General features: G+C 36.9%; 5 protein-coding genes across 9 annotated transcripts; 2 read left to right on the forward strand and 3 right to left on the reverse strand.

The window, feature by feature from the left end:
• The first annotated feature begins 2,019 nt into the window (after positions 1 to 2,019).
• On the forward strand, positions 2,020 to 6,650 carry LOC109181419 (SURP and G-patch domain-containing protein 1-like protein). Of its 2 annotated transcripts, none has more exons than XM_019331183.1 (9): positions 2,020 to 2,244; positions 2,808 to 3,266; positions 3,972 to 4,098; positions 4,740 to 4,846; positions 5,142 to 5,282; positions 5,356 to 5,490; positions 5,598 to 5,786; positions 6,087 to 6,265; positions 6,416 to 6,650. In XM_019331183.1, exons 2-9 carry the CDS (start codon positions 2,852 to 2,854, stop codon positions 6,440 to 6,442), a joined length of 1,320 nt encoding a protein of 439 aa, XP_019186728.1. In that variant the 5' UTR covers positions 2,020 to 2,244; positions 2,808 to 2,851; the 3' UTR covers positions 6,443 to 6,650. The 2 variants fall into 2 exon arrangements, with proteins under 2 accessions (XP_019186728.1, XP_019186736.1); XM_019331191.1 differs by having other exon boundaries at positions 2,022 to 2,244; positions 2,794 to 3,266.
• Positions 6,651 to 8,050: 1,400 nt separating this feature from the next.
• On the forward strand, positions 8,051 to 10,098 carry LOC109181449 (ras-related protein RGP1-like). Its single transcript, XM_019331220.1, has 2 exons — positions 8,051 to 8,515; positions 9,283 to 10,098. Exons 1-2 carry the CDS (start codon positions 8,280 to 8,282, stop codon positions 9,737 to 9,739), a joined length of 693 nt encoding a protein of 230 aa, XP_019186765.1. The 5' UTR covers positions 8,051 to 8,279; the 3' UTR covers positions 9,740 to 10,098.
• Positions 10,038 to 11,377, reverse strand: LOC109181434 (thaumatin-like protein). 2 transcript variants are annotated; one of them, XM_019331209.1, is made up of 3 exons: positions 10,989 to 11,377; positions 10,196 to 10,879; positions 10,038 to 10,133 (listed from the first exon to the last, which is right to left on the reverse strand). In XM_019331209.1, the coding sequence occupies exons 1-2, from the start codon at positions 11,041 to 11,043 to the stop codon at positions 10,215 to 10,217; spliced, it is 720 nt and encodes a 239-aa protein (XP_019186754.1). In that variant the 5' UTR covers positions 11,044 to 11,377; the 3' UTR covers positions 10,038 to 10,133; positions 10,196 to 10,214. The 2 variants fall into 2 exon arrangements, with proteins under 2 accessions (XP_019186754.1, XP_019186745.1); XM_019331200.1 differs by having other exon boundaries at positions 10,196 to 10,891.
• A 6,822-nt stretch (positions 11,378 to 18,199) lies between these two features.
• Positions 18,200 to 19,442, reverse strand: LOC109181481 (putative lipid-transfer protein DIR1). Its single transcript, XM_019331271.1, has 2 exons — positions 19,017 to 19,442; positions 18,200 to 18,398 (listed from the first exon to the last, which is right to left on the reverse strand). The coding sequence occupies exons 1-2, from the start codon at positions 19,333 to 19,335 to the stop codon at positions 18,382 to 18,384; spliced, it is 336 nt and encodes a 111-aa protein (XP_019186816.1). The 5' UTR covers positions 19,336 to 19,442; the 3' UTR covers positions 18,200 to 18,381.
• Positions 19,443 to 20,680: 1,238 nt separating this feature from the next.
• LOC109181464 (disease resistance protein RPM1-like) lies at positions 20,681 to 24,936 on the reverse strand. Of its 3 annotated transcripts, none has more exons than XM_019331252.1 (3): positions 24,604 to 24,936; positions 24,093 to 24,495; positions 20,681 to 24,008 (listed from the first exon to the last, which is right to left on the reverse strand). In XM_019331252.1, exon 3 carries the CDS (start codon positions 23,565 to 23,567, stop codon positions 20,703 to 20,705), a length of 2,865 nt encoding a protein of 954 aa, XP_019186797.1. In that variant the 5' UTR covers positions 23,568 to 24,008; positions 24,093 to 24,495; positions 24,604 to 24,936; the 3' UTR covers positions 20,681 to 20,702. The 3 variants fall into 3 exon arrangements, with proteins under 3 accessions (XP_019186797.1, XP_019186788.1, XP_019186805.1); XM_019331243.1 differs by having other exon boundaries at positions 24,093 to 24,521; XM_019331260.1 differs by lacking the exon at positions 24,093 to 24,495.
• Between the last annotated feature and the right edge of the window lie 575 nt (positions 24,937 to 25,511).

Consider the following 25,511-nt stretch of genomic DNA (forward strand, 5'->3'; position numbering starts at 1 on the left):
TATCCCCCGCACCCACTCGCCCCATTGTCATTCATACACTCCATCGTCGCGCTACAGCCTACAAGTAAAGAAACCGACTTTTCAAGTGGATGGAACATTATTTTTATATTAGTTACCACACACGAATAATTTAATGTTCAATGTGTATTTTGAAATTAATGTTTCATAATTTATCAAAGTGTCATTCGGTATCTTAGCATATATCAATACAAAATTATAAAAATAAATATTTCAAGAATATATAACTATGACATGTGATAAAAACATTGAGGGGGCGTTTGGTTCACGGAATCTTGGATTACCCCAGGTAATAGGATTACCTCCTGGAAGGTAATGTGAGATTTTGGGAATGTAAGATTACCTTGTGTGTTTGGTTTGGATGGTGTAATCTAATATTACCTTGTTTGGTTCAGGGTTATATTTTAGGTTATATGGATCAATTTATAATAATGCCCTCAATAATATATATATATATATATATATATATATATATATATATATATATATATATATGATGGGGATATGGGACCCTAGGGGTCCATTTTATTGGGAAAGTATTGATCTAAGTGGGGGTGGTGAAAGAAGGAAGTTAGACCAAGTCTTGTTGGGCTAGGAAGACAAGCACGCATGGTGGGCCAGGGTGAAGAACATGGACCGGAAGGCGAGAGGAAATAGGTGCGGGAGGTAGGTACGACGTGAGGGGGGATGTAGGTACGATATGAGGGGGGGAGGTAGGTACGGCGTGAGGGGGGAGGTAGGTACGGCATGAGGGGGTAGGTACGGTGTGAGGGGGTAGGTAGGTACGATATGAGGGGGGGAGGTAGGTACGGCGTGAGGGGGGTAGGTACGGCGTGAGGGGTAGGTACGTACGATATGAGGGGGGGAGGTAGGTACGACGTGAGGGGGGGAGGTAGGTACGGCGTGAGGGGGGAGGTAGGTACGGCATGAGGGGGGGTAGGTACGGCGTGAGGGGATAGGTAGGTACGGCTGAGGGGGGAGGTAGGTGCGGCGTGCATGGTGGAGGATGCGGGAGTCGCGGGGATAGTGGCGACGTGACATGCATGGCGACAAACAAGCGGAGTGGGGGAGGAGCAACGTGGGACACGCGGACGCCAGAGGAGGAGGGGGGCTTGCTATAAATAGGGGCCCTGGATCTTTGGCTAAGGGGCAACTCAGACACGACAGGCACACTAGTCCAGTGGTCTTGGTCTCATACTCTCAATCCAGTCACCTGGGTTCGATTCCTGTTAGTAGCATAGTTAGCTATAGCCCACCTTGTGGGCCTTATCCTTTGTATTTGGGTCGTTGTTCTTGGGCCTGTACCTCGGGCTTCTATACATATCGTGTTGGGCCTAGCGCCCTACCCTCCGTTCTGTACTCTCTGTACTCGGTTTATGGTGGACCCGGTCCTAATAAAACCATCAATATATTATGTGTGTTTTTTTATTTATATCTATGAATGTATATCAAAATTTAAATATTAAAAAAAATATATATAAATATACACATATGTATATTTAATTATATAAACATATATTAATTTCATTATTATTATTATTATTATTATAATAATAATAATAATAATAATATAATGATTAGTTAACAAGGACAAAGTTGGAATAATTCAAGGTAATCTAAGATTACCTAAAAAAATGGGGGTAATCACATTACCTTGAAATATTACCGCCACATCAGCTTTCAGGTAATATAACATTACTTGATAATCTCATAACTTGAACCAAACAATGTAATATAACATTATCAGACTCAGATGACCTAGATAATCTAAGACGACCTGAACCAAACGCCCCCTGAATGTTCTAGTACAATAACAATTTTATAGAAAAACATCCTCACTATCTTAAGAATAATTTTTGCAACATAAAACCTTATTATAATTAAAAACAAAAAAAGGAAACCAAAACAAAAAAGGAGTGGTAGACTTTTGTCTAAGGGCTGAAGAAAGAAATAAAGCCAAATTCAGGGACCTACGGTGCAACTTCACTACATAAAATCCAATCCTGCAAACCCTAAGCTCAAAAGTCACATGGTCTCCTTTCCTCGTCCTATCATTTAACATACGTTGTATCCAACCCGACGAAGAAGGGTGCGTTGCCATCACACAATATCTCGCCTGTATGTCAGTACATGTATCTCTGGTTTGCATCCCGATCATCCTTTCTTGCACTGATCACAATCCAATCGAAGACTGAATTGGAGACGATTCTTGATTTTCCTTTCCAGGTAGAAAATCTTGAGGATTGCAGATCAAAAAATTGTTTTCGATTCTAAATTCGTGTAGCTAAATTATAACTATGGGTTGAATTGTTCTTATTTGTCGTTTTGTATCTGATTGTCAAACTTTGGATGGTAGAATTATGATAATACTTCATTGAGTGGGGTTGTTGTAAAATTTAGGGTTTTTTTTATTTTATTTTATATATAATCATTTTCAAGATCATTACTTTCTTCTCCCTCGTCGTTTTAGAACAAATTTGGGCTGTTTTGGTTTAATTATTTTCGTTTGAGAGGGCTACACAAGGTATGAGGTTGTTGAACCATCCCATCCCACACAAAAAAAATGATGTTTGTTAGTTCAATGCATTATATACAGATGATTGTTGGCAAGCAGTGTATTGGTGTATGGTTTTGTCAGTCATATATGCATCCTTGTAACTATTTTTGGTTTTGAGCTCCGATTATTGCATGGGGGAAGGATCTTGGTTTTGTTGGATTGGGCTGGCTTTGTTGCCAGCTCAAATTATGTATTTCTGTCTCTAAATACCTTTTTAGTGCCTGCCAAGCAGTGAAACATTGTGGTGACCAAAAATTCGTAGTAGAAGTTTTGTCAATGGAGAAAGCAAAAGATCCTAGCCTCTTTGTTAATGATGGTTCATTCATGGAGAGGTTTAAACAGCTTCAACAAGAGAAGGATAAGGAGAAGGGGAAGACAGACACTGAATTAAAGAGTTCAAAAGTAGCTTCAAATTTGTCAGGAACTTCAACTCCCAAGCTTATCATTAATAAAACAAGCTTTGCATTAAAGGGCAATGAATCTCGAAAGCCCACTCCTGCTCCTTCTGGTGGGAAACTTGCATTCAGCCTAAAACAGAAGTCTAAAATTGTGGCACCTTCTGTTAAGTTGGGTGAAGATGAGGATGAGAATGAAAAGGATGCTGGAAATCCTTCTGGAGATGCCCCATCTAAACGGCAAAAGTTGGATGAGCCCGTTGGTTCTGTGCAATCATTGAGGCAATTTGATGTTGGTAATTATTTATATTATGAATGTTTGAATTTTGGCCACCATATTACAACTTGATAGATAGAGCTGTTTTCAATGGTAAATGGTTTTTCCACAACTTTCTAATTTCTGCACCTATGTGTGTGCATTACTAATTCCACTAAAATGGCAAACCTTTCTGAAAAGATTTTCTTGATATTCATAGTTTTAACACCAGAAATAAAAAAACATTATAGTCTAGAGGCTGGAGGCATAAGTTTGTGACTTTAGATAATCGGTCATGTGTTCAATCCTCATTCCCCTAAGTTGTACCAAAAAAAAGTTGTTTTAAAAGTGCTTGTGTTATAATGCAACTTTGATTCTGAAAACTAGTTTTGATTCCTTGTCTTTCTGGATGTGCAGATAGGGAATTTTTTTAGTACTATTCTTGTTTTAAGTTCAATTTTGCTATCATAGAGAGAGTAATAGTTTTGCAAAAATGTTCCCTTGGTTGCAATAGAAGAATTTCTATTGGTGTTTCTCTACTTGAGGTGATGGATAAGTAGAGGACAAAACATTCTTGAATTATTCTTGTCTCATGAATGCAGTGTATAACTTAATCTCTGTCAACATTGGTGGGAAAGAGATGTTCAATGAAAGATTTGGAAAATTTCGCACGCCTGCTACAAGAGTAATTTACATTCACTTGTTCATGCTCTCGGTATTAATCAGTTCTTTAAGTGACATGCAGCACCACCTCCGCCAAGTGATCCTACAGTGAAGAAAGTTGCAGACAAATTGGCAAGTTTTGTGGCCAAGAATGGAAGGCAATTTGAGGATATTACACGCCAAAAGAATCCTGGAGACACTCCCTTTAAGTATGCCCTTGCAACCTTTTTGAATGGTTATTAGTCTTTTGTTCTGATTACATGATCCCTTTTTGGTGATCTTTGCTTCACTTTCTGTCTTGTGTTATTAGTGGAATTCTTGATTTTAAAAAAAATCCACTCCCTGACATTTTGGTGGATTGTACGTGCCTTGTGTTTGTGTTCTGAAAATCCACTGACTGCTGCGGTGTTATGGCGTTGATCCTCATTTTCCAGTATTTGTTCTTGCATGTGTATAAGTGTATTTGCATATGCAGTTTGTACATTACCTGGGTTAGGTATAGTTTAATGCAGATTATTTTGCTTTTGAATTTTATTTTTCCTTATAGGTTGGTTTGGAGGCAGTCTTTGCCTCCTGGCTAGCTGTAGATGCTCAACTGGTGTTAGGCCAAGTGTTGACTTTGAATGAATTTTTAGTTTGTGGCTAAAATTTACCTTGTGTGTATACAACTATATATTGGTAACTTGTTTGTCTGTCTACTTCATTTAACTTTGATAATAAAATTTTGTAGTTCGTTTTTCTCTTTTTTCCGCTCTTTGATTAAATACCTGAAGACTGTAATTTGTTTTTCATGTTTAGTTTGTAGCATATCCTGAAATTTACCATCTATATATATATTGGACTCTTGCAGGTTCTTATTTGATGATAGTTGTCCTGATTACAAATACTATGAATATCGGCTTGGTGAAGAGGAAAAGGCTCTGTCACAAACCACTGACTCTCAAACTGCACAAAGTGGTCAGTTAACTTTCATCTTTTGTTCCAAATCTCCTAATTCTAGACTGTTAGTCATGCGTGACTTCCTCTCCTTTTTTCCATTTCAATTGTGCTTCTTACTTGTACGTGTTTGTTTCACTAAGTTTGCTTCTCTGTCTCATACAATTCATTTCTTGGCTTCTTATTTGGATAATGTAAAGTTCTAATATAGTCTGCTATCTAAAACAGCTGTGTATTGGGATATTTTAAAGAATCTGTTACATTGTCTTCGTTTCCTAAAATGATGTATTTTTCTGTCGTTCCATCACACTCACAGGAGGTACAAAAACTTCTTACTCAAGTTCAAGTAGCGGATCTCAAAGGTCATATCAGCAACGCTCGAATTATCAAATTCCAGCATCAGCTTTGTATGGTACAGCAGATGCTTCTAGAGAGGATGCATATACTGGAAGATATGGTGAGAGGGTTAGATGCAGATTCTTTCGAACATACATTCTCTCGTATTTTACTCATTTAGGATCTATTTGTAGGTGAACCTAATCCTCCAACAGCAGCAGATCCAATAGCAATGATGGAGTTTTACATGAAGAAGGCTGCACAAGAAGAGAAATTGAGGCCCCTAAAGTCATCAAAGGATGAGATGCCTCCACCCCCTTCCCTTCAAGGTTTTTCTTTTGATGTTGTTATAATCTACAACTATTGATGCATTACTGATATGGCTAACTTCATTGGAACTATACTAATTTCTTAGTTCATGTTTTATGATGCACAGTTGCTGCTTCTTCTGGCAAGAAAGGGCATCATATGGGAGACTATATCCCACCCGAAGAGCTTGCAAAGTTCATGGCTAACTGCAATGATGCTGCTGCGCAGAAAGCAACCAAGGAGATTGCTGAGAGGAACAAAATTCAGGCCAATAATATCGGTCACAAACTGTTATCAAAAATGGGATGGAGAGAAGGTAAAATACTTTTTGTATGAAAATCCCATATCATTGGGGGCAACCCCAACCAAGTTGATCAGACTGCTAACTTGGTAACTACAAGGTTACAAGTTCGACTCCCAGCCTATTGGTTTTCTTGGTTCGAATATAGGCAACCTAGGCTAGTTTACCTCCTTGTGGTCCTTGCTGGCTAGAGTCACAAGGCGGGGTTTCTCGTCACTCAAAAATCCCAGACCATTTTATTCTAGATTGAGCATAACTTGGTCGAACTACTTCAATGATCTCTCATCCTTCCTCACCAATCTTTGTGATTTGCAGGTGAAGGTCTGGGAAGCTCTAGAAGCGGTATTGCTGATCCAATTACAGCAGGTGAAGTAAAGTCAAACAACCTCGGGGTTGGTGCTCATAATCCCGGGGAGGTCACTCCAGAAGACGATATCTATGAGCAGTACAAGAAGCGGATGATGCTGGGCTATCGATACAGGCCAAATCCTTTGGTACGATTCACCACATTTATAGAGACACCAAAAGATTACCTTCCATAAACTAGTTTTTTTTTTTTTTTTCATATTCTATGCCGCAACTAACCCCTGAAACATGAACATGCCAGCAAAAGCTCACCACATCTCATTTCTATTTTGTTGCAGAACAATCCTCGGAAATCGTATTACTGAGACGATTTCTTGATCTCTCCAATCGTATCTGCCATGGAATGCTGTAATAACACCTCTGCATCAAAGCACCCCAGCTCTCGGTCTATATTGTTTTTCAGGAAAAGAATCCACTTTTAAAGTTTGTGTCCTTACAGATTGAATGACTTCCCTGCAAATTTGTATTAAGTGTTGAAATTAAACTTGCTTGCTTATTTATCATAATGGCCCATCTCCAGGTCATCTTCTTAATGAATGTCTTATCTCATTCCTTGCCCCATCTTTTATTCTTTTATGTTGCTCTTGCCATCTTAGACTCTTAGAGCATCCCCATTATAGTTTTTTGGTATGGTTTTTGAGGATGACAAGCAGAAAAATGACTAAGGTTGGTTTGGAAAGTAGGAAAATGACTTTTGGAAAATGAGTCATTTTTCGGAAAATATTTTCTTTTCTCGTGTTTGGCAGAAAACTGTTTTTGTATGTTTTGTTCATTTTCTAAAAAATAGGTAGAATTATATAATTAAACATTTTGTTTAAAATAAAATTTTTTTATAATAATATTTATTTTTTGAAATCAAATAATATTAATTATTTAAAAGTTTGTGTTTCAAAAAAAAATTATTTAAAAGTTTGAAAGAACAAAATAAAACAAAAAGGACAGGTGGAAACTCTCTTTGGTTTCCCCGTTGAAAACCAGAGGGAACTTCTCTCTGGTTTTTGTCGAAAAGTATAGCTCTGGCGTTCGCAAGAAACATTGTTGTATGTTTGGCAGAATATTTGGCGGAAGTCATTTTTCGTCAAATTAACTTGATTTTTTTTAAGGAAAATGTTTTTTGTTGACTGAGTTTTTCAATCACATCCAAATCAGAAAAACTCATCATTTTTCGAGTTTTCAAATATAGCCTAAGTTAAATAGTTTGCTTTTATTATTGAGATTTGTGATAGAATTTAATGTACCTTTAAAATGGATTAGAGGATATACATATCATGAACGAAATTATTTTCAAAGTAAATTAATTTTTAATCTTATGTCGAAGAAATCTCAAACCTTACTAAATTGAAGAAAAAAAATAATATAAAAGTTTAGTGGGAGTGGTCATATTTTATGAGATATAAATATTAAATTATTAATACAACATGCAAAAGAGAGCGAAGCAGAGAAATTCTATGAAACTCCAATAGACAATGTGGGTAGGATTTAACTATCATATTGGCAGAGATTTGAGGATTATCAAAGGGTTAATATTGGTTTAAGACTGAGTTTTGGTATCAAATTTTGCAATTTAGATTAACTAATGACTAATAAATAAATATCAATTAATGAATAGATACTACATTGTAATAGAACCAGTAGGATTAAAAAAAATGACTAATAAATAAATATCAATTAATGATTAATAAATAAACAATTATAACATTTATTATAAATTAAATGAAGATGTTATTGAGGTGAAAATACCATATTTCAAAAATAAAAAGTGGTAAATGTTTAATTACTTACTCAACATATATTATTAATTATTATTATATAATTTTCTATAAATTATATTATTGAATTTTAAAATGTAATAGAAATAAGATTTTTTTTTTTTCAAAAAATAGAGTAAAATATCTTCCGAGTTCCGGCAAGAAGCCGTTAGTACACGCCCTTCGCCGCCAAGTCCAACTAGACAAACGGTTTGGAAAGCTGTCAGCCGACTAAAACCATTTTCAACTCCGCCGGCTTTACCATTTGACCATTTCGTCAAACACCTCGTCTCCTCCATCTTCCTCCCATTCAATCAGACCTAAATCTCCAACGCCTGAGAAGTTCAAGATCTTTTGGCGTCTTTGACGATCGGTTCTTGGTCTGATTTCCACGATGTCGAGGATGTACGGAGGCGGAGGCGACTACAATCAGAAGATCGACTACGTGTTCAAGGTGGTGCTGATCGGAGACTCGGCGGTCGGGAAGTCGCAGCTCTTGGCGCGGTTCTCTAGGGACGACTTCAGCATCGACTCCAAGGCCACCATCGGAGTCGAATTCCAGACACGGACCGTCGTCATCGATGACAAGAGCGTCAAGGCTCAGATTTGGGACACCGCCGGCCAAGAGAGGTTCCGTTACTACTACTGCTACAGTACTACTTTTCCCTATTCTGTATCGCCTGTTTGTCGCGTTCGTTTATCCATCGAGCATATGAATAAACTGAAATTCGGAGTAATTTTGTTATGCTTGAACTATTGCTTAGGTGTATTGTTGTGGCGATTGATCTAGATTTTTCGCGTATCTCTACATTGAGATGGATTAAATTTTAGCGGATTATCTTATTTCATGATATGGAAACACAAATGCTTAGTTCTGTGAAAACCCTTTGGCTTTTTGACAGATCTTTATCAAATTATCACCTATCACTGAACTGTGTAGTCTTGCATATTCATATTAGTGCAATCTGATTTAACTTGATTGAACTAGACAAATTCACTTCTTGTCCAACTGGATGTAGTTTCTGATCATCTGTTTAATTATTGAACTTGTTTGGAAACAGATGAGAATTTGCTTGTCTCCATAATCTCAATGAATCTCTTAGTATGCTTGTGATAGCGTTTGACATATGATCATTTTTCAAAACTATCTGGAAAAATAGTTTTGAAATTGGGTTAAACGCATTTGGGAAATGCATTTTTGACGGAGTTGGACTTGCATTTCCAAACTAGTTTTTACCTATTTTTGTTCGGATTTCAAGATCTTCCTATTTTCATATGTATCACACCAAATCTTCCCATTTCAGTCAATTTCCCTTCACAAGAAACTTTATCTTGGATTCTGCATTCTTCCTGTTGTTAATTAGTCTCTCTGAAACTGCATCTTTGTTTGGTTCCAGATATCGAGCGGTGACAAGTGCATACTACAGAGGTGCACTGGGAGCAATGCTGGTCTATGACATAACCAAACGTCAAACGTTCGACCATATTGCAAGGTGGTTAGAGGAGCTGCGTGGCCATGCTGATAAGAACCTTGTGATCATACTTGTGGGCAACAAGACTGACCTGGAGAGTGACAGAGTTGTGTCTACAGAGGATGCCAAGGAGTATGCTGAGAAGGAGAATCTGTTCTTCATTGAAACATCCGCCCTCGACTCAACCAATGTCGAGACAGCTTTCCTCAACATCCTGACAGAGATTTACCGGGTTGTCAGCAAAAAATCTCTTGTCGCCAATGAAGAAGCAGAATCAGCTGGAAGTTCATCCCTTCTCAAGGGAACTCAAATTGTTCTCCCTGGGACTGGACATGAACCTGTATCAGCTGGGAGTTCATATAGTTGCTGTAGATCTTCATAGAACTGATTCTTCACAGAATTGGTTCATCAGCCATGGTTTTGCAGTCATATACCAGCACAGGTGAAGCATCTTCTGCTGCATGAGAATACATCTCCATCATCCGATCTTTTTGATTCATAGTTAGGTTGTCTGTATGTAACTCAAGGCTTTTCGGCCACGATATTGATTCACATGAAATTGGTAGTTTTAAATGTAATATGATTGATCAATAGTCCACATTTTTCTTGTGGCTACCAAGCCAACTGCTCAACTAACTCTGTTGGAAAATTGTCACCAAAGTATGATCTGAGCTATAGAATTTGTTCATATAGTTGTATGTTTTTCAATCTTTCATATATGATTATAAAGCTTTCTTGAAATTAAACAGCCTTTATGACCATCATGGCTGCTAGATAGGTGTATGTTCTGTCTTTGACTAAAAGTATAAACTGATAGTTAGACTGCATATTAAATAGTTAGACTGCATATTAAATTTCTAACAGAAAGCTATCAAGTAATCTGCTTTTGTGCAGGTGAAAGTGCTCGTGGCATCATCATATGGATAGCTATAAGCTCTTGGACAAGCATTCTTGAATATACGGGAATAGTTTGTTGGCTGGCATGTTTGCGGATTGCCGTACTCGCCGGTGCAGCAATATTCCGGCTGGTTGAAGGCGATGCATGCGCTTTTGCACGCTATGACTTCGCCGCCGGTGGACCGGACCTGCAGTTCTTGCGGGCACGACCTGTTCAGGTCCCGGAGACACTTGACCTCGGAGCAATCCCCGGATCCGCCGGACGGGTAGACGGATAGGGGAACGTTGAAGCCGTCGACGAGGCTGACGTCGTAGAAGTCGAGCGGGCTGTCCAGGGTGAACTCCGCCAGCGACGCCGGCGGGGCTCCACCCGCGCCGTCGCACTGGAGGGTCCCGCCGCAGTCGCCCGTGCCGCAAGTCCCTCTCCCGGATTGATCAAACGCGCATCGACTCCGCGGCCAGATCCTCCCCGACCACCCCGCCGGCGCGTCGATTCTCTCGCTCCGCCCCGCTTCCAGCACTAACCCTCCTTTCATCAGTACGGGATGCCCCGCTCCTGATTGAATCCCCGGCCATATCGTCACGTTGCATCTATTCTTCAACGTGAAAGTTGCTGCATCAACTCCTCCATTTTCACCTGAAAAAATAAGACAGAAACATGTGTTTATAAAGTTATAACCCCGTCAAATTAATTAATCGGATTCAATTTTTTAGCGTGGTTTAATTTTACTCACCAATCAACGATGAAATGCAGAGCAGGGTGAGAAAGAGATGCATTGGAAATGCCATGAGATCGATTTACAGAGAAGAATCAAGTGAAATTGATGATCTCGGATCCCTTATTTTCTTCCTATCTACTGAGAACAAACTTCGTTCACAGATTGAATTAATGCAGTCAATAAATTAAAGGGACTGTTCATCACATGCAAAGCTTAATTTTGTAAATTACTTTTGCATGGAAGAATTTGAGTGGGGATCGGATGTATAAATAGATAGAGTGGCCGGTGAAGAGTTTAAGGCATGCAAGTTATTAATGTTTTGGATTGGCGTAATCAACTCCATCATCATGACTAATGTTAGAAATGGATATTTATGAAGAGTGACAAGTTATTCTATTTTGTTTTGCTTTTCTTTAGGGTTCAATTAAACCATAATGTCATTAATTAACACTTCACATCATTGCCCAGAAAAAATAACGTAACTGAGTGAATAAAGCATGATTTTAGTATTAGAAAGTCACTAGTTTGATTTTTGTCAATCACTCTTAGTTAATCAAGTCTCTAACACGGAATTTTTTTAATGTGGTCTATCTCTCTTGTGTGATTTGTGGACTATTATATAAGAGGGATGCACATCCTCGAGTTCTAGGAGTGGTGCACAGTGATAAATATGTACCATGTTTGTTAGTTTAATACGGAGTACTACTTCAATCCTAAAATAATGGAACAATGTAATGATCACTTCAATTCACAATTAAAATTATATATGTTTTTTCCTTTTTTTTTTCTTTAAATTGTATTATTGTACTGTCTCTATATCTCATTTTGCATGTTAGTGTGTGTATATATACACAAAAACACACACAATTCAATGGACAAACTTTGAAGTGGCTACCGTTCAAACTAGGCCTCCCATAAGGTAGGACCAGGGACGGAGGGTGAGGGGGGCTGGGGGCGGCTGCCCCCTCACCCCACCCTCACCCTGTGTATAGTATTTGTATGTATATATGTATATATAGTACATGTTTTAGTATTAGTATAAAAAAACTATAAAATGTTAATAAGAATTGAGTTAGAGTAGGTGGTAGAGCACATCTTTGGTAATAATAATGAGGTTAAGGGTTTCAATCTTAGCATCAACTAAAACATAGTTTTACAATTCTTTTTTAATAGCTTTTTAATATTACACACACTCTCTATAATAAGATGTGTAATTTATAATGTGTTTTCTATTCAAATTATTTTATTAATTATGTTTCATATTTTGTTATGAATATTTTTATAAAGTTTAGATTTGTTTTATTTTTTGTCCATATCCAACAATATTTACAATTATATTTCTTAGGTAGTTTATTTATTTATTTTTAAATTATCTCTTTTGTTTTAATATTTCGCCTTTTCTGAAAAAAAATTCTGAATCCGTCTGTACTGTTTCGCCCCCCTCAATCGAATTTCTGACTCCGTCCCTGGGTAGGACTTGACGCGGAGCACTTGGAACATGAGTAGGGCTAGTCTCATGCTTATTCTAGACTTACCGTGAGCAAAAAAATAACAGACCACCCGAATAATCAAATTATTGTTCAAAAATTCCAGTTATTGATTTTATAGTTTAATTCAATTATGATTGACCAAGTGAAAATTTTCGATATCAATTACAAGTATAAATTTTGTTGGTTTTAATCATCTAAAAAAAATTTCAGTTATTGACCGAAACTAACCGCTCATCACCCTTACACATATTGGTCCCTAAGAGTTGGACCAGGATTCACTTTACAAGGTAAACACTGATCCTAAACGACGTATAAATTTTATATTTTTAGTATTAGAATTGTGAATCTCTAGAATATAAATTGTGCTTCTAAGTTAAAACACATAACAACTATAAAAGGAAATATAATACATGGTCATCAAATCCTAATATGTTAATATTGTATGACTACAATATTTGAAAGGAACTTATGAATACAAAACAAGATAATCAATTGCATATATGTTAACATTGTATGTTTGTAGTATATAAATTGTAAATTTTTAAAAGATAAATTGTGAATATTTATTATTATTTTGTGAACATTTAGACCTAGGTCCACAGAATAATTTGTGGGTCCCCAAGCTAGTGAATATATATTGTTTTTTTTTTTTTTCACTTTTCTTCTTTAATACTCCGCGCGCGTTTGTGTGTGTGTGTATGTATATGTGTATAAACTAAGAATCAACTTTAGTTTTACACCTGTAAAAATCATATGGATTAAATCAGATTTTAAAAAAATGCAGTAGCATTTTTATAATTAATGTCAATTTCATTTTGCAAATGTGAATACTTAAATATCTAAATCTAGATAATTTTAAAAAAATTAATAAAAAAGCTAAATTTTAAATCTAAACCATAAATCTTATATTCTAAGCGGTAAAAAGTGAACCACTAAACCAAATAAAATTAAAAATTCAGTTATAAACTCTAAAATCGAAACTTTAAGTGCAATGCATTCTCGAATTTTTGCAAATGCAATCTTTTAATACTAAATGTACAAAATATTAATACTAAATGTGCAATATGTTAATATTAAATTTGCAAACTTGAAAAATTCTGAGAAGTGCAGATTTTAGTATTCAAGTTTGCATAGGAAAGTTGGTGATAATTATGAAAATGCCACAGTGTTTTATTTTTAAATTTGATTTTGTCGGTTTGATTTTTCTAGATGTAAAGTTGAGATTGTTCTTAGTTGCCTCCTAAGAACTTTTATGTGTGTGTGTTAAATTTTTGGAATGCTACTGACTCTATTATAATGTAGTATTCATAATTATTTTCTTAACTTACTGAAGCACAAAGAGTCAAATACCACATCTAATGAGACTCGAACGCACAATCTCTCATAAAATAAAATTAGATGCTATAAAATATAAAAGAGTAAATACCCAAAATAGTCCCTCGACTATAGCTAAATTCACAAATTGGTTTTTGACTTTCAATTTCAACCAATTAAGTCCTTAACTTTGTAATTTTAACACAATTTGGTCCTCTGTCTATTTGACCGTTTGTTGGTTGTGATTTTTGAGGATATATATGCGATTTCATGGTCCATCGTCGATTTTTTAAGATTCTGGTTGCATTTCCAGACCGCACTGTTACATTTAAATCCACTGCCAAAAAGCAATCTACTAAATCCAGTCGCCTTTCTTCATCCTCCCTTTGGATTCAATGTAGTTGAGTTCGTACCAGAGCGAAGAAGACGACGTGTTTCCAAACCAGTGCAACGTCATCCTGGAGGCCTCCACGTGCTTCGACGAGAGCTGAAGGTTCTTCTGGAGATCGTTGATCACGGTCAACAAACGGTCAAATAGATGAAGGACCAAATCGTGTCAAAATTACAAAGTTAAGGACTTAATTGGTTAAAATTGAAAGTCAAGGACCAATTTGTGAATTTAGCTATAGTCGAGGGACCATTTTGGGTATTTACTCAATATAAAATTTATTCCATATAATGTTATCTTAGTGGATAGACTTTTAGTTAGTTGGGTGATTAACGAAGGAATATTTGATGACAATTCAAGTGGACTTTTAGATAATTATATGAATTTATGATCCAAGGAATAATATTTCCAAATATATTTAAATATCAGGTGTTATATTTTCTTCCCTCAAAGTCCTTTTCTCACTCTTTTTTCTATCCACACGAAATCTCTTTGGAATTACAAAATACAATAAAAATGTCCAAAACACACTTTTGTTCAAGACAAGGTACAATAATTTTACCATCAGATCGTTATATTATACAGAGTAAATCACTGACATACATGTTAATTTTTAGTATACTACATGTATTGTATTGCAAATTAATTTTTTAAAGTATTGATAGTTATCATGATTTATTTTTTTACAATCCTATCGAGTCTGGACTTGAGGGTCCTGATAAGCGCAGGTCTTTACTTTTGAGGGAGAAAAATAATTTTTAGTATACTAAAAATAAATATTTATCAATTATTCACCTTACAATATGGACCATGCATAGTTCACAGTATAATTTGCCATGATTTTATGCTTTTCAAAAATTATTATTCTATGTGAATTCTGTAATGTTCATAATCGTGGGAACACAAATCTCGACACAGATAAAATGGTAGCGAATAATGACTCTGGACAACTTAGCTTCGAGACTTTGGTTAATCAAAACATTTTATACTTGTACGCAATGCATTATATACCTTTTAATGTTTTATACTCAATTCTAATTAAGTTAGGTACATGTAATTAAGTATTTTTCCGTGATCGCACGGACTAAATATTAAAAATATTGTTATTGTGTTATAGTGAGATAATTATTATAATTACTTTAAGTTCTTTATGGTAGACTTAATTTAACCATAATAAATATATACATGAATTTAAATTTTAAATTAAAAACCAAAAATTATTATTAATTAATAAAAAGTAAATTGAATATTACACATTATTTAAAACTTCATGGTAAACAATGTTAGTAGTTGAAGTACTAATGGTATTCGGGTCACTACATATTAATATTTTCAATCCAGTTAGATTGCTAACTCTAGAAGCTAAGCAACGACGTACAATTGACCATGAACAAAAATATGTTACTTTAGAAGCAAGCCAACATGTGATCTGGTAGTGTTTGCCCTTGAATCTTAGCTTATTAATGATCATTGCATATGACAACATTAAAGAGAATTGTCTTCTTTGAATTTGAAAGGTAGTCTAGGATCTGATGGTGTCATGGTCATACGGGGAACCAAAACCTTAGTGCATGTATTGCTACCAATTATTATCTTTGCTTCAATTACATGATCTACTAGTTTAGTGATAACCAATCTAGTGCCATTGCATAAACCAAATGAAATGGTCTATGTTCCTCAACAACATTACAAGTGAACCAACTTTTAACGTCAAGGAATGATTGGGTACACTTGGCGCTTTTATACCATTTAGGAACCCTGGCGTGTAGTGCACATCAGCAAGGATTCCACTGCGTGCTTGAATTTGATTTGCAAACACTGTCACAACTTAAGTACGTTCTGCTTTCAGCAATATGCAAGGCACTCATATATTCATTAATAGAGTTAACCACATCAAGTGTTGGTGCTAATATAGCCCGACCTTCAAGAAATCTAATATCACACTTACCATTAATGAACATAGGAAATGTACTTTCTACAATCGTGAAAATTGGGTCTCCATTACATGATAATAACATATCGATCATCTGGGATAGCCCACCAACTGTTCCATCACCTATGGCTGCAATCCAATTTACAAAGTCCTCAAACATATCAACACCAGGACCACTCCTATTTAAGAGAAGGTTTTTGAAAAGAGAATAATTTTTCTTTAATAGTGGTAGATAATCAACTTAGTGATATTTTGTTGAATACTGTGAATTCTATTACAATGTAGTATCTGTTCATAGCTACTTTTTCAATTTACTGAAGTACAAAGAGTTAATATTGTCCCCACTAGGACTCGAATTCATGACCTCTCATTTGGGAGAGCCACAAAGTGTTATTTCAAACTGATTTATATTATCCTAGGAAGCAAGGCAAGTGAGGTAAGAGCTATGCACTATCCATATCTTCCAAGTTACCTTTACAGAACTACTTTAGGAGTTTAGGTGATGTTTTATTATTTTGGATTGTGATAAATTAAAGCTGATGCCAGATACATGGCATAAATAATTCATTTCCAATTATTGTAATTATGTTTAGAGACTTAAGATCATATCTTAACTGTTAAGATGCGCATAACTATATATATATATATATATATATATATATATATATATATATATATATATATATAAAGTAACATTGATATTACTCCACAGTACAATAAAAAAATAAGTTAACAAAACTGTATTTGTACTAATATTTTTCTGTACAATACAAACTAATTTAATAGTATACATAACGTAACTATCTTTCTAAAAGTAACATTGATATTACTCTATAATACTCCGTACAATAAAAAATAAGTTAACAAAATTGTATCCGTATTCTATATACCATACAATACAAACTTGGTTTAGAAAATCGAACACCACCATCAATCCCAACATAAGTGTTCGGCAACAGACGCGCAGACATGGCTCAGCACGGCTGTGACCAATTTGGAGCCATGTCGGGCGAGGTTCGTCGACCTCAAAGACATTGGCAACATTTTGCCGGCCGTGACGTCAAATAACGTGTTGTATTTGATCAGCAACACTTTGCCGTTAACAAAGAATTCACTGCAACCAACAACAACGAGGCAACATGGTACACTGAAGGTTTCCCTAATTGGTTAGGCCCGGTTTCAGTGTACCATGTTGCCTCGTTGTTGGTTGCAGTGAACCCTTTGTTAACAGTCAAAGTGTTGTTGATAGGGGTGTTCATTCGGTTAACCGAACCGAATTAACCGAAATTTTTTTTGTCTTAATCATTAACCGAACCGAAATGCGCTCTACCGAATTAACCGAACTGAACTTTTTTTCGGTTAACCGAAATTTTTAACCCTAAAATTGAAAATACTAAAAATAACTCCTAAAATAATAAATTCAATTAAAATAAAATACATATCATAATAAATTCATATCAAAACATACAAAAATAATACCATAAGTCCATAATCCATTTGACTATTTGGAATTTTAGTACATATTATATATTTATATTTAATATTTAATATATTATATATATATTCCAAAATTCGGTTAACCGTTCGGTTAATTCGGTTAACCGACACTTTCGAACCGAATTAACCGTTAACCGAATTTTGGGAAAACCTTTAACCATTCTCCGAACCGAAATATTTCGGTTAAAAAACGGTTAACCGAATTATGTCGGTTCGGTCGGTTAACCGAAATTTCTCCGAAATTTGCACACCCCTAGTTGTTGATCAAATACAACACATTATTTGACGTCACGGTCGGAAAAATGTTGCCGGTGACTTCGAGGTCGACGAACTCTGCGCGACACATCTCCAGGTTGGTCACAGTCATGCTGAGCCATGTCTACTCGTCCGCGGTCGAACATTTAACGTTTGGATCCACGATGTTGTCGATTATCTGAAACATATATGCTTTTCAAAAATTCTATGTGAATTTTGCACTTGATATTATAATGTTCATAATCATGGGAACACGAATTTCGGCACAGATTAAATGGTAGCGAATAATGACTCTGATCATCTGGACAAATTAGCTTGGAGACTTTTGCTAAGCAAAAACATTTTTAACTTGTAGGCAATGCATTATATATCTTTCAATGTTTTATACTCAATACTAATTAAGTTTGGTACATGTAATTAACCTAACTATTGTAATAACTGTTATTCAAGATAAAAGCTAAGGAAAAGACAGAACTGCCCTCCATATCCTTGTTTATTCATTTCCATCTTCCCACCCTATCCACAGTAACACTACTTCCCAAGCTCACCTGCACATATAACAACAGTCATAGAACAGCCCCCTTTATAAAGTTGAACAGAAATTCCGACCAACTTTCCGTCCATCAATTTTTAGGGACATGAAGTTAAAATTTTTATTAAAGTATCGACCAATATTCGGTTGAACGGAAATGTTGGATGAAAATAGCGAAATTTCCATTTGTGTTAGCAGAAATTAAGGATATTTACAAATTTCAAGTTGACATGTTGTACGTCCAATGGTGGTGGGATATTTAGTGTTGAGCATATAATATTTAAAGTACAAGTCGGAAAATTTAAATTGCATGTAAGACATTTTAAATAATTTTTAATGCGCATTAACATGTAATACTTTGTATTTTGTTGAGTTATACTATATACTTAAAAGAACAAAGTACAATCTATCATTGTACCGTCACTATCCGAAAATGCATACCCAGTGAAATCCATTTTGTGATCTTAGTTGTAAAGGAGTTAGGTTACTCATAACTATAACTCAAACTAATAAAGTCATTAGATAGTATAGATATATAGCTACCCACGAAAAGTCAAATTTGAAACTATCAAGTAAATTTACTAGGATAATAAATGTAGAATTAATTTATGTTAAGAAGAGAGGAGGGGCTCACACGGTTCAAAGTTGGCAGTGCATTTATCTGGAAGCTGCAAAGCCATGTTCCGATCGACGCCGATGATGGGAGGGCCATTGACGACGGCGCAAAGGCAGGGCTGGCCGAGAGACCTGACGGCGGCGCAGCAAGCCTCGGTGGGCGGAAACGGCCTGAAAGCGGAGACGGCGGGCCTGCAGGGTAAGAGCTGAATAATGGTGGAGACAAAAGTGGAACCGCAAGGGGCGGCCTTGCTTTCCCACACCAGACTCGCCATTACCACCAACCACAACACCATTAACCACACCCAACAATAACTCTCCTGCCAGAGCTTCTTCATTTCAATTCCTATACTAGCAGCTAATTAATTAAGGTTGTCTGATCTGATCTGCCAATTCAAAACCTCTGATAGATCGATCGTACCAAGTATATGGGGATGTTGAAGTGCCTTATCAGAGTTGATTTGTGGAAATATATAGCGGAGATTGGAGTATGTAGGCCGGTGTGCTGTTTCGTGCTGCCGTCCTAACTCCCAGTCATGCTCAGTTTGCTTCACTGGGCATGAATTGCATGCATGCATGTCTCCGGTGCAGTTCAACAAAAGTTTTATGAAATGGCCGGCAACTATAATCCACCTTAATTGGACCCCAATCCCTAGAATTCCAAAATCTTAGGATGAACTAAATCACGAGATAGGTATAGGTAAGTGCTTCAAATCAACAACTATCTGAAGGTGCGTTCAGGGTGAATGTCGACCTAGCTGCAAAAGACCACAAGCAGGTAAATCAATCTATATATATATATGCAGATTGAGAGCCATGATATACTAGAGCCAATTCATTTCCTTCTGCCATAGGTGGCCATGGCAGATTTGTTGCAGTTTTCATTCTTTAATTTCCAGTTCATCTCTAATGAACTCAACTTCAATTCCTGCTCAACCCCCTCCAACAAATTCACATTTTCTTCCAACAAAAGAGTAATCTTGTCAAGAACTAACGCAACCAAACAATCCGCCACATCTATTTCTCCCCTCGGGTTTCCCTTTCTTGCTTAGCTTAACACAGATTTTCAGCTCTGAAACACCATTTCCTGACATCTAGAAGCAAAGAAAAGACATTGACTTGATGAAAGCTGCAGGTTGACTTTCTGCTAGACTTAGAAAAGTTCTACCCAAATGATTTTCCATCAGTTGTTAGATGAATATATAATCACAACTTGAACCTGCTCCAGAAAGGGATTTCAGAACTTCAAAGATATAAACAAAGATTTGATAAGAGAAACATGTCATTCTACATAAGTTAAAACGAAGTAAAATAAAAAGTTTCAAAATTGACAAGAAAACAAGAACTGCAGACTGAATACCGTGATTTATCATTTACTTTATGCCACAAACTTTATGCTAATTTTATAGTTAAAGTTGTTTCCCTCTAAACTTATTTCAAGCTCAAATAAAACAGATATACATCTAGAATGAACTTCACTTTCACTAAAACCGAATTGTGTTTTCATTCTACATAAACCTAGTGTTTTCATTGGTGCACAAGAGGCATTAGATTCGTGCAATCTCCACACCAGAAGTACAAGATTCCTCTTTGAGCAACAAATCTCTTAGATTAAACACTACTATATATAAGAACTGAAAAGATATATCAAATTCAATTGAAGTGAGACTATAAGCTGAATTGCAAAAGCAAAATCAATTACTAGCTAGAGCCATTTCCTTTGTTCATATGTGTTCATGGCAGATTTGTTGCAGTCTTCCTTCACCTGTGTATCCTCGAGTGAGTAAACCATCCATCGACCTTCCTTCCAATACGCGTAATAAACCTCGGGAATGTGTGCAATTCTGCAGTGATCTAAGCCTCGTCTATCAGGAAGAAATGTCTCTACAAAGTCTTCTGGCATGTCTATGAACTCAAGGAACTTCATGTTTACCTGGCGTTCGATTCCAGCAGGCACTCTCTCCAGAGAGTTGCATCTTCTAACGACTAGCTTCTCAAGAAGAGGAACTGAACCTACCTCCATTGTTACAGATCTTAGGCCTTCCAATCTGTCGAGATCTAACAGTCTCAGCTTCTCAAATTTCCCAGCCTTGAAACAAAGCGTCTCCCCAACATAACACCTTAGAAACTCAATGTGTACGAGGTTTGGTAAGTCTTGGAGATATTCTAGCGGATTCTCCATTAAGTGGCTCCACTGGAAATATACTTTTACTAGGCCTTTAAGAGTCGGTACCCAATGTGGCACCTTTTGTAAGCAGCCCTTCAGATATAGCCGCTGAAGAAAGCGTGGAGGAGAAGACATGAAGCTTAGATCAAGGATTTCACATCCTTCCAGTGATCTTATGCTTAAAGATCGGAGCTTTTCGATACTGGAACACAATGTTTCACTGTCTTCCCTTCTCAACTTTGTAATGCTAAGTCTCCTCAGATCAGTCATCATCCCGATTTCTCTTATAATGCCACTGCCATGGTTTAACTCAATGAAACTGAGTTTCTGTAAACGTGACAAACCTCCTATTCCCACTGGTGCCTTAAAACCGTGCAAGTGTTCAAATGGCTCGAAAGATGGATATGAGTACTGCCCGTGGTAATACACTAAAAGTTGGCGAATAAATTGAAGTTTGAGAATCTCGACTGGCAGTTCAGTAACCAAAGTCTGTTTAAGATCCAAGATTTCAAGATTTTGGAGATTCTTGATAGATCTGGGAATCATCTTTATTCCCGTACTTCTCAAGCTCAAGTATCTTAGATGAAGCAGTTTCAGAATTTCTTTTGGGAAAATTTCTAGAGGAACTCCTCTGAGATCTAAAACTTTCACCATCTTGCAGCTACTGAGCAACTGGACTGCACAAGATGTTGATTGGCTATCTATTACATCAAATGTAAGCAAAGACCGGAGCCTGGCAACATACCTTTTATTCGGTACACCTCCAAAAGTGCCATGAACTGATAGGCACCGAGCTTTGTTTGGCCATGTAGTGATATGTTCATTGACAGTTGACACGAAATTATGATCTCTAGATTTCGAAACAGCAATCTCCCGATAGAAGTCGTGGATGTGGCCTAACTTGAGGCTTCCATCGTCGTTGCTTTGGATGGCACGGATCAAGCTTCTGTTGATGAGTTCGTTAAGATAGCCATCTGCAACTTCTTCTAGTGTCCTCCCCTCTCTCTCTTTCACGAACCCTTCGGCTATCCACAGCCGGATCAGTGTGTTGTGCTCGATCAAATGATTCTCCGGAAAGATGCTCATGTACAGAAGGCATGGCTTTAGATAGAAAGGAAGCTCTTTGAAACTAATCTGCAAAATGACTCTGATACTCTCGAGTCTGTCATTTGCTTCCAATTCAAAGCCGAGGTGGCGGTTGAACACCTGCCACTCCTCGATATTGTTCTTGTTCTTTGAAGTCAAGACCCCGGAAATGGCTACAATTGCTAGTGGCAGTCCCCCGCATTTTTTTAAGATGTTTTTGGAAATTTCTTCCAAGTGTGAGGGGCAAGCAGTAGCACTCTCTTGAAATGTTTTACGAGAAAACAGAGTCCACGACTCTTCTTCTGTCAGAGGCTTGAGCTCATACTTATACCCGTTGGATTCTAGGATAGAATAGGAACCCACATCATTGATTCTAGTCGTTAGAATCACACGGCTTCCATCGTTTTCATTAGGCAATGCAAGCTGAATAGATTGCCAAACTGCGATAGCCCACACATCATCAAAGACGATTATGTATCTTCTCCCAAGCAGGAATTCTTTTGCTACTTCTTTCAGCCTAATAGCATTCATGGTATTCAGTCCTTCAGGAAGCGATTTCTTTACTTCATCAAAGAGCTGTTGAACTAAGTCCTTGAGAACGTCCTCGATCTTGAAAGACTCGGAGACAGTTATCCAAGCATGGCTGTGGAAATGTTTCCTCACTGTGGCATCATCATAAACTTTCTTAGCCAAAGTGGACTTCCCCAATCCTCCCATCCCAACAATCGAAACAACTTTGAGCCCGGAACCCACCTCCAAAAGCCAGCCAATTACTTGTCTTTTGCGGCCATCAATGCCAACAAGCTCACATTCTTCGAGTAGAAGTGCATCACCTCTACAATCAGTCGCAAAGCTGTTGGCAGGTGTCAAGCTTGAACCTTGGTCCGGGACATTAAACTTGAAACGATATCGTTGATGTCTCTCAGAAATATTGCTCACTCTTGATTTGAGGCTTTGAACTTTGGAAGCAATAGCCAAGCGAGCTCGCAGTTTACTGATTTTGAGACATAATCTGGCAAGGAAATTGAAGGGTTGATATTGAGCACAAATATTAGTCTGATGGAGAACAAACTGATCAAGAGTTTCCTCAATCTCATAGGCTGCATCTCGTACTTGCTTAACCCACACTTTGAGTTCTGCATCTTTCTCTTCCATGGAATCCGCTACTCCAAGGAAAGCTATCATTCTTTCCAGTTCATCTCTGATGTACTCAACTTCCTCCTTGACTCCCTTCAATAAATTCACCTTTTCTTCCAATAAAAGGGTAACATTCTCAAGAATAAATTCAATTAAATAATCTCCCATGCATACATTCATCTATACTCAGGTTTTTCTTGTCTTCATGAGGGGTTTCTATTCTGAAGTTATCAACAAGGCGATATAGCAACTTATGCATCAATTCATACATGAACATATAGACTCTAGAGGCAAAGAAGAAACACTGATTTTGTGAAAGTGTGGTGAGATTTCTTAATAACTTTCTAGGATGTGAAGACTGAAATTTCAGTAAAGATAGGAAATTGCCATGCAAATGAACTTCTGTTAGGTAGATGAAGATAGAAAGCCAACCCAAAGTCTGCTTTGACATCATAGTTTATGCATAAAGCTATTTGAAAATTCAAATAAACCAATAGTATAAGACAACAAAACAAAACTAAAGATTAAAGAACTCAACTGAGAAGGGTCCTGGCTGTCAACCAACTTGAATGGGTGGCAGAAGACTATATGAAAGACTGAAGAGCTTAATCCTCATTGGCACTGAGAGAGGAAAAAAAAACTGTGAATACAAGGTGTTACATCAATGTTGACCAGCAAACTCTTCTTTAATAAGTTGGAGCAAACCTGCATTTTTAGTGATAGAATCACCAGTTGGATACACAAAGTGGCAGTATTAGATACATCATGTTCTTGAAATCTTTTATCAGATACTTGCTATATATGGCACCAGAACATATTCACACCACAGCAAACTCTCTTGCCCGGGCGAAATTCTCTTGGCCCGGGCCCCACACCCCGGTCTGACAGGATAGTGGAGGATAAATTACAATGACTAGGTGGGGAGGACCTTGTCTAGTGCCTACAAGAGAATCCGGCCCGACAGGAGTGAAGGATAAATTACGGTGACTCAACGATTTATTAGGTGGAAGGACCCGTGTGTCCACAAGAGAGCCTATCACATTGAGTGTAACTCCCAGACTGACTGCAGCTGTCGGGAGCTGCACAAAATTCTTTGTTTGTCCTAGCCCTATCCAAGGCTAGACATTAAGCAGGCTACTCAATGAAGAAAATAGTCATAAGCAGAGTAATTATGTACTTAAAAAGAGAAAGAACAACAAAACAAATCAAAAATTACCTGCAGATTAGCAAGAACACGACATTGCAGAGTTTGTTAGGAATGGACCATTCCTTCCTTCGGAAAAAAGGTCATTTTTTTGGACCAAATCTTTCAATTATGCTATTTTTGTTCATCCCAAACATGTACAATATTGGTTTTGTGCATTGCGTCATGTGTGGTGTATGCCGTGTAGAAGGGTGAAAACCAGACATGGAAAAATGAGTTTTTTTTTATTTGCCTTTTGTCTGCTCCGGCGCATGGGAAAAGAAGGAAGAAAAATGGCACTTCCTCTTTGACGGGAAATAGAGGAAGAGTGGAAGACAAGGGGAATTATTTTCTATGCTTAATATCATTTTGTCTCTATTGTTACTAGTAAGTATGCCGTGCGTTGCATGGACTATTATTAATTTAACAAAATAAGTAAATTACACTTTTGGTCCTATAACTATATGGGATGTATAATTTTTGTTTCATGACTTTTAAAATTAACAATTTAGTTCTTTAATTATGTTTTTTTTAGCAGATTTGGTCCTTCCAGCCAAATTACTGGTGAAAATTGGCCAGAAAATTTTAAACCTTTTTTAATTTGTTATTCATGAGGGCAAAATAGTCTTTTTATGTAAGCTGTTTATTCTTCTTCGCGTTCATGAGTTACAGCTAACAGTTGTCTTTGCTTCCAAGAAAGAACAGCTCCAAGAATCGAAGCCCCAAGTTCAGAAGCAAGGTATGATTTTTATCCTCAGTTTTTTCTTCAAGCCTACTGCACATTTCTTGATTCATCTTCCCCAAATCGCACGGTATAAAGCTCTCTATAAGAGATCTAAACTCCCAAAAATATTCTTCTCCCAATTCTAGTCACCACCATCCTCCCGATTCCATCCACGACCAACACATAAGTGTAGTACTGGTTGTGGTCCTGTGGATGA

This window comes from Ipomoea nil, unplaced genomic scaffold (genome assembly GCF_001879475.1).
Source record: "Ipomoea nil cultivar Tokyo-kokei standard unplaced genomic scaffold, Asagao_1.1 scaffold0188, whole genome shotgun sequence".
In the NCBI taxonomy this organism is placed as follows: domain Eukaryota; kingdom Viridiplantae; phylum Streptophyta; class Magnoliopsida; order Solanales; family Convolvulaceae; genus Ipomoea; species Ipomoea nil.